The 8,869-nt window shown below is 42.4% G+C and overlaps 1 protein-coding gene and 1 pseudogene across 1 annotated transcript in view; one reads left to right on the forward strand and one right to left on the reverse strand.

The window, feature by feature from the left end:
- Positions 1-4,616, forward strand: part of AXDND1 (axonemal dynein light chain domain containing 1) — an 84,608-nt gene extending 79,992 nt beyond the window's left edge. Inside the window, exons 24-25 of the mRNA XM_041764363.1 lie at positions 871-1,121; positions 4,413-4,616. Coding sequence (XP_041620297.1) covers positions 871-1,121; positions 4,413-4,492 — 331 coding nt within the window. The 3' untranslated portion in view covers positions 4,493-4,616. The remainder of the gene's footprint in view (positions 1-870; positions 1,122-4,412) is intronic.
- A 1,115-nt stretch (positions 4,617-5,731) lies between these two features.
- LOC121496322 lies at positions 5,732-7,618 on the reverse strand (annotated as a pseudogene).
- Between the last annotated feature and the right edge of the window lie 1,251 nt (positions 7,619-8,869).

Below are 8,869 nucleotides of genomic sequence, written 5' to 3' on the forward strand. Positions count from 1 at the left end.
TTTGGCTGAGAAATCCTCATTTCTTGGCTTACCTTTGTTTCTTCTGCTTCCCTTATTCTCACTAGTGGGATGAATATCTCCAAATCTTCTGCTGGAGGCAATGCATTCTGCCTTTCTCATAGGAACATCCATCCTCCCCCACAGTAGAGACGGAGGAAGTGAAAGTGTGTATGTGTGCATGTGTGTGCGTGTGTGTGTGTGTGTGTGTGTGTGTGTGTGTGTGTGGAGGCGGGGAAGAGGGTGTTAGAAGTGACCTATCCAGTGTGTTTCTAAGAGATGAGCTAGAGACATACATGGAACTGGGAGAAACTACTCTATGCAAGAAAGAATGCTACATAACCCAAAGAGTAGGAAGAGTGATATCGTTAGGATGGTTAAGAACGCTAAGAGAAGAGCATATCCATGTAGATATATAACATGTGCTCTAGGAATCAAGAAGCACATTTCAAACTGGTTTTCTTGATTGTAAAATCTGGTTTTAGAGATGCTGGCAAAGAAGGGACATTCTTGGATTTAGTTTGTTGGATCACATCAATGAAGACAGGCCAAGATTAGCTACTGAAAGGGAGTTCCTTGGCTATTGCTGGAGAATTCCAAATACCCAGAGGTCAGATTTCACTAAGAGATGATAAACATGTTGCATTCTTAAATCATAGCATAACTACCATGCTGACATTATTATCCAGGGTAGCATCCCAGACCCCAGTTCTTGGCTGAGGATGGATGCTGCTGCTTCCCTTATTTGTACTTTTCAGATGCTGTTAGCTAATTCTACTGCCTCTTCTAGACAATGAGTTTCTATATGTGAAAGATACTTTTTCAGACCTTTTCATTTTGTTCTGTTTCTCTGGACTCTATTATCCACATCAGAGAGGTTGAAAACAGAGCCAGACAAGCAGAAGAGAAGTTCGAGGATGCAAATGAGAAACTTCATTATACCCTTATAAGAAATAAAGAACTGGAGAGGGAATTAGAGGATATTTTGATGAGGTCTAAAAAGAAGGAGTCTGAAGGAGAAGTAGAAGAAGAAAATAAAGGAGAAAAAGAAGATGATGAAGAAGAAGGCAATGAAGAAGAAGAAACCAGGCCACTAGAACATTCTCAAAAATCTCTAAAGAAAGGTGAGGTTTGCTTTCTCACTTTTCTTTACTTAGGTTGTATTTATGAAACAAAACATGTTTGGGTAAGAAATATCTTAGAAGAATATTAATATCTTTAATGCTGATTTATTGGTTCATATTTTTCATAGGAATGCACACACATCTAACTACATAACATAGTCAACTAACATAAGATACAAATTATACTTTTAAAACTGGCAAAGATTTTTAAAATCAAAAGAATATAATACTGGGCAGAAAGGGCAAACTGCTGGTTTGTTTTACAGATAATACTTGTGGGTGTACAGACATATAACTTTTTCAGAAAATAAGAGTATGTACAGATATCTCTTAAAAGCATGCATATACTTTGACTTTGACCTAATAATTTTACTACTGAGAATCTAGTCCAAGGAAATAATCCTAAGCACAGGAAAAAAGATTAATGCACAAAGATGTTCAGTGTATCATTGTATATAATAGAAGCAACCTGCCTCTCCGAACATGGAAGAAAGGTTAAAAAAATTATGTTATAGTAAAAAAACCAAAAAATTATGTTATAGTAATATACTTGAATATTATACTATTATTAAAATGGTTTATAATGACATGGGAAATTCTATTTATTTATTTATTTATTTATTTATTTATTTATTTATTTGAGAGAGAGAGAGAAACAGAGAGAGATAGAAGACATGAGCAGAGGGAGGGGCAGAGGGAGAGAGAAACCGAGCAGACTCCACACTGAGCACAAAATCTGACCCCGGGCTCGATTTCAGGACCCTGAGCCAAAACCTAGAGTCACCCAGGCACTCTGGACATTCTTTTTTTTTTTTTTAAGGTTTTATTTATTTATTCATGAGAGACACACAGAGAGAGAGAGAGAGAGAGGCAGAGACACAGGCAGAGGGAGAAGCAGGCTCCATGCAGGGAGCCCGATGTGGGACTCGATCCCAGGTCTCCAGGATCACACCCTGGGCTGAAGACGGCGCTAAACCGCTGAGCCACTGGGGCTGCCCAACTCTGGACATTCTTATATTTAAATATCAAATGCAAGAAAACAGTAATATGCCACTTTTTTAAAGCTAGAAAAGAGAGCAGAAGGAAATTGTATCCAAAATATTGATAATCATTGTCTCTGGTTGATGGAGATTTATGGGGAATTTTGACTTTGGTTTTTGGTACTTGTTTGATTTTCTTTTTCTTTCTTTCTTCTTTCTTTCTTTCTTTCTTTCTTTCTTTCTTTCTTTCTTTCTTTCTTTCTTTCTTCTTTCTTTTTAAAGATTTTATTTATTCAAGAGAGGCAGAGAGAGAAAGAGAGAGAGAGAGAGGCAGAGACACAGGCAGAGGGAGAAGCAGGCTCCGTGCAGGGAGCCCATTGCGGGACTCGATCCCGGGACTCTGGGATCATGCCCTGAGCCAAAGGCAGATGTTCAACTGCTGTGCCACCCAGGCATTCCCTTGTTTGATTTTGTATGATGAAAATAGTCACCATTATTCTATAGGAAAAGAATTGAACTCTTTATTTTCTTACCTCTAATTAGTGTAATAACCTGCCCTCAAGCAATTCTCAGTATCCCCAGGATTGGAGGACTGTTTTTGATTTTTGCTTTCACCTTCAAACTGTGACCACAGTCTGTTCCCAAGACTACTCCTGGTGCAAGAGATGGTACAGGGAAGATAGCTACTTCTGGTTTTCTCTGTCAGCCCTACCTTCACCTGTATCCCCAGCAAAAGCAGTAGGTTGGCCAGTGCCCCACAGTCTCCCACCCAGATATGGTATATCTGTACTGTCACCATACTGAACTCACTTTCTCTCCTTCTGTTGACTCTCAACTGGTAAAATGCTAATTACTCCAAGTGTGAGAATCCTTTAACTTTAGTTTTAAATAATATGTGAGATAGTTTTCATGGATTAAAAAATTTTCATCTCACACTGTATAATTTTATCCTGTAGTTTGAAAACTAGACTTTTTCCAGATTACAGAAAAATAAATATGCAAACCATGCAAAAGGCCTACATGTTAAACTGGAGAGGTTACCTCAATATGTAATGAGTGACTTTATTTTCATCCATTTCCATAAAGATCTTGGGGGCAAGGTTAAATCCAGAATAAAAAGTATTAATAATTTTAAGTAGAGGGTAACTATGTACAGTTAGTCCGCAACCTATAAACAATTACCTACACAAACATAACCACCCTTCCCCCTCCTTCCAAATACCCCCTCAAAGTCATGGCCAAGGGGCTCAGAGGTTCTGCAAAGCATAGGAGAATTGGCTCCTAAGCCAAGAATTTCCCACACCATGCAGGAGACCTGAACATTTCCCCCAGAAGATCCATAAGTTGGGCATTCTAGGGTTAGCAGGCAGCTCCTTTGAACAATGCAAACTCTAAAGCAACATGAGACTCATATGGGCATATGCAGCATCATGTTTGTGTGACTTAGAGCATGAGATCACCTTTCTCTTGAGCGTTGTGCAGTGAAGGATGGACAGTAGTATACAGTAAAGGAGGGAGGCTTGTGGATGCTGGGCAAGGGGAAGATCTGGGCAGAGCAGAAGACATATTTATTTTTCTTTTGTATCAGTATTTTTGATAATTAGCAAATCACTGTGCTCTGAGCTGTGAATGAAGACAGGAATTGAGAGGGAAGTTTACAAAGAATAGTGGCTTAGTCTCTGATCTCAGTGAAGCCTATGGTTAGGAGCTAGGAGGAGGGAGATACATTGAGAGCAAGACAAGGGCATAAACGAGATGACTAAATGTGGAATGGAGGTGGCAGCAGCCAGTGGGAAGCATTCAAAGTGAGAAGCTGGGTGGCATGGAGCAGCCAGGGAGAGCTGGCTTGTTGGCGGGAGGCCTCCTGCACCCATCCTGAAAGTCAGGGTTGAGTAGGGAGTGCACAGGAAAACGGGAGAAGGACCAGGAAACAGAACAGAAGTGCAGGACTGGATGTGGGAGGATTCTGGATACTAGCTCTATTTGAAAAAAAATTTTTTTCCCACCAAGCTCAAGATATGCATAGAAAGGAAGAAGGAAAAAAATTTTTTTCCTGTTTCTCTATTCTCCTTGACCACCTCTTTTCTAGGACCCAGAACTCAGGTTACTGATTGACCACACCTTACCTTTGGGAAAATGCATTCTGAATCTCAGGAACCAACTTAAGAGTCAATTTGGGGCACATTGCCTGTTTGTGGCTTGGGAGTTACTCAGGCAGAATGGAATTTTGAAAATGCTTTGTAAAGTTAAAAGTCCTTAGTTAATATTAGGTACTGTTACTGCAATCCTCTAATTGTTTTTGTCTTTTCAGAGGGACAGCCCAAGGAGGGTCCTCTCAACCCTAAATCCAGAAGCCGGACTAAATCCAATTATAAGATCAAACCCAAGTAGCATCCTTAGAGTGCTGGGCTTCATCGTGGCTCCCAACATGTGTCTCAATTGGTGGGACTCCCTGTGCAGCAGCTACTGGAAAAGCTACAACATACGACCTAAGAACATTTTCTTTTTAAAAATCACAGTGATGGCTGTAGGACATAAGTGTATTAGCTTATTTCCCAGATTAAAAATAGCTTGTGCAATAGTTTCCTAGCCTTTTCAAGTGATTTCCAAACAGAGGTCTGTGAAAAGTGCCAGTTACTGTCAAGAAACTAGTGCTTTTTGAAGACTGAGTTCTAAAGGAGAGTGGCAAAGGGAAAGCAGTATTTTTTCAATTTAAAAGAGAGGAGCCTAATAATGCTCTTAGGTTTTGGTAGCATTTTCAGATTTCTTATGATTTCAGACATTTTTATGATTTATTTGATTTTTACAATAACCCTACAAAGTAGGTGGAGGAGATACTGTTATCCCCACTTCTCAGAAGTTGAAACTGAGGCCCCAAATGGTTAAAAGAATCCCCAAGGTCACAGAACTGATGGGTGTCAGAGCCTCCTGCTTACTGGATCCTGTGTCTGGATGTTTGACAGTGGTGATGGGTCACCAGGGCACTGCTCAGATAGTTTCCTTCACAGGGAAAGGATGGAGGATGTTACTGAAATTTAAGAATGTTGCTGAAGATTCACCCAGAATCTCCATTTTTTTGCTTTGATTGCCTTGCTTGTGGCGTTTGTGCTAGGAGAGATCAAGCACTCTGCTCAGCTGTCCAGACAAAGGTGTACTAACCTCACTTCCATGGAGCTGGCCTGACCCTTCAGGAGAGGGTGATGGGTCTCATCACACTCCTCTGTGCTCCCCCTGTCTCAGCGGTGACATGTTCTATGCCCCTGGTGAGCCGAGTGGTAGTGTTTCAAAGTGCATACCATAGTGTGCTCAGGGTCCTTAGGGAGTTTGGTGAGCAAGCCCCACGCCTGGCTCTTCACCACATACCCAGCCCTACTCTGCACTTGTGGGCATTGTGTGATTCTGTCCCCAGAGGTCTAGTTCTACACTGTGGTCCTGCTGACTTGACATTGGTCAAATCCTTTGTCAGGTGCTTTCTGGCACATGTTCACTGGGCTTTCCTCTTGTTCTTGGCCTTTCTTAGCTGGAGATCAGTAGCTCATATATTATTACCTGGATAATCTACATTTTGCATATTACTTTTTTTTTTTTTTTGGTGTCTGATCTTATTTATTTTGTCACTCTTAGAAAATCTCATTTTTTACTGGACTCAGAGGTAGAAGCCCTCAGAGAGGACAGCCTCCGTCTCTTGGCAATCTGTTCCTGGTGTTTTTCTTTGGCCTCCTTCATTCTTTTGGCCAAAAGTTTAGCATATTCTGCAACCTCTTCCTTATTTTTCTAAGTATGCTGTTTCTTCAAAGCAATATGCCGACATTTGTGTTGGAGGACACGTGGAGTAACAAGACACTGAATCTTGAGTGTTTTGGTTCTAGGTTTCTTACCTTCTTTGTTTAGGGGCTTTCTTTTTTTTATTTTTTTATTTTATTTATTTATTTTTATTGGTGTGCAATTTGCCAACATATAGAATAACACCCAGTGCTCATCCCATCAAGTGCCCCCCTCAGTGCCCATCACCCAGTCACCCCCACCCCCCACCCACCTTCCTTTCTACCACCCCTTGTTCATTTCCCAGAGTTAGGAGTCTCTCACGTTCTGTCTCTCTTTCTGGTATTTCCCACTCATTTTTTCTCCTTTCGTTTCGGGGCTTTCTAACAACATACTGACAGGCATCATCTTCTTTTGACAGATTAAAAAGCTTTCAGATTCTGCTGGCTCTTTTGGGCCCCAGGTGATGAGGCTCAGTAGTATCAGTGAGTCCAGGAATATCCTTCTCCCCTTTTTTCACAATAACCAAATTGAGAACACCGAGATTGGCATCCACAATGCAATCCCAAACAGATTTGCGCTTCCCTGGGTCGGTAGCAGGAATGCCCCTTACTCAGTAGCAGGTGGATGCGGCCATGGGTCAAGACATCCTGCTTCATGGGGAAGCCTTGTTTGTCATTGCCACCACTGATTCGGACCATGTAACCATTCCATTCCTCACCCAGAGCATCAGCAGCAACTTCTGAGGCCATATGCTTCTCATAAAAGGTATGTGGTTTGCGCTCATCATCCACTTCAAGGAGTTTCTGGCAGCCAGTGGCTGGGAAAGAGATGTTCAGCTTCATCCTGAACGGCCTACCGAGCGGCCTACCACCTCGGAGGTACCACGAAAAAGAGTGCATATTACTTTAAAGACTGTTGGGAATTCTGCTTGCAGGCCTCAAAGCTCTAAGTACCATCTGCCCGCTTCTGCAATTCCAAATAAGTGTCCCACCTACCAGCAAGTTCATTCCCAAAGGAAACAGAGGAGTTTCTCTAAAAATAGGAGTATAACTGCTGTAGCTCTGCTGCCTAGGGCCTGCATACCTACAAAATGGGAGTGCTTGCCACTTGAGCCTGAGGCCAAGGTCCTCTGTAGCCCTATTGATATGAAGCAGTGCCCAGAGCTCAGTAGGACTTCTATCTCTGCCTCTGAAAAATAAAGAGGTCATTTTAGGCAGGTGCACCAAGGCCTCAAGACAATCTTCTGTGTGGGATTGCCAAGCAAGTCTACTAATGCTACTGATGTCAAAGATGAACTCTGCAGGGTATACATTTTCAAGAAGAAGGATTTCCTGGGTAGTGCAACTGGTATACTAGGATTGTGCATCTAAGAGCAAGACCAATGTAAGCAGCCTTCCAGAGGTTCTCTAAGCAATCCCCGTATATAGCAGTGCCATCTGGCCTGGACGGTGTTCCTCTTGTTCTCAAATGGCTGATGAGTGGCTCTTGCATGATTTTCTGGCTTGCAGTGGCTTCTGTTTGCAGAGCATCCTCTTGTACTTACATGAGCCCCTGACCTGGCAGAGGCATACTTTGGACTAACTCTCGGCCAGCTGGGAGAAACACTTTCAAAAGTCTGAAGATAAGTTCCCATGATCTGTCTCACCAAGGCAAACTACTTTTTGGTAGATAAGATCTCCCCAGATGCTCGACAGATCTTAGAGTTCACAAGGCACAGCTGGCGATCCATCCCCCATTTTCCATCCTGGCCACTCAAATAGTCAAACCTAGGCAAGAAAGAAAGGAGCTTGTCAGTTTTCTGTTTGTAACTCTTGCTCTCCGAGAGAAGAAACTCCTCTCTTCTGTCCTGCTTTTGTTTTACTCTCATCTAAAGAGCTATATACCTTTAAAACAAATGCTTGAAATATTGAGGTGGGATTCTAACATAAGGGACCCCGTGTGTAAGTTCTTTTTTTTAAATTTTTATTTATTTATGATAGTCACAAAGAGAGAGAGAGAGAGGCAGAGACACAGGCAGAGGGAGAAGCAGGCTCCATGCACCGGGAGCCCGACGTGGGATTCGATCCCGGGTCTCCAGGATCGCGCCCTGGGCCAAAGGCAGGCGCTAAACCACTGCGCCACCCAGGGATCCCCCCGTGTGTAAGTTCTTAAGCTGGTTCTGTCCAAGAACAACCACGCTGGGGGCAGGAGATACTGGCCATTGGGGCTACCTTTGAAGCATGGAGGCAACCTTCTTAGGGGGCCAGGCTTCTATTTGGATACAGCTAGATCACTGTCGTTTAGAGCTCCTGGGGTAAAACTGGAAAAACACTAGTAGTCATTTAGTGAGGATTTGCTTTGTGTAAGCTCTCTACAAAGCACTTCATGTATTATCTCGTTTAATCACAACTCTGTGGTGTGGGTTATACGTTTATCCCCATTCATGTCCAGATGAGTAGCATGTTTAAGGTTAAACATCTAGTTGAGTGCTAGAGTGAGTGACACCTAGCAGGAGTCAAACTTGCAGTTACAGTGCTATATTGCCTCTCCAAGTCAGAAAAGCTAAAAGTGCAGTTGATGACTCCTCTTTTTAAAGGATTCAATTCCGGTATCCTCTACTTATTGATCAGCTCAACCACTGAGCAAATGCACTGTTACACAAGCCAAAATTCTAGAGACATCAGAACCTTCATACCCAGTAGACTCTGCCAAAGAACATTGTAGTCATCCTCATAAGGAGGATTATAATTACTCAGTCATACAGATATGGCCCTCAAAGAAAAAAAGATGCAGAGACATAGGCAAAATGACCTGCAGGGCCTCCCAAGGGGTGTTCAAACTGAGGGCTCCAGCACCATCCTGACACTATTAGTGAGCTAGGGTGGTCCATGAAGTTTTTAAGGAGAGCCTGTCAAGACCTCTTTTTGGTGATCTGGAGTCCCAACAACCTGTAGTATACCAGCCATTAAGACAATGCCTGCACAATGAATGCAGGTCTAGACAGACTTAAGAGTCACTGCCTAT

The sequence above is a fragment of the Vulpes lagopus genome, chromosome 1, assembly GCF_018345385.1.
Source record: "Vulpes lagopus strain Blue_001 chromosome 1, ASM1834538v1, whole genome shotgun sequence".
Taxonomy (NCBI): Eukaryota; Metazoa; Chordata; class Mammalia; order Carnivora; family Canidae; genus Vulpes; species Vulpes lagopus.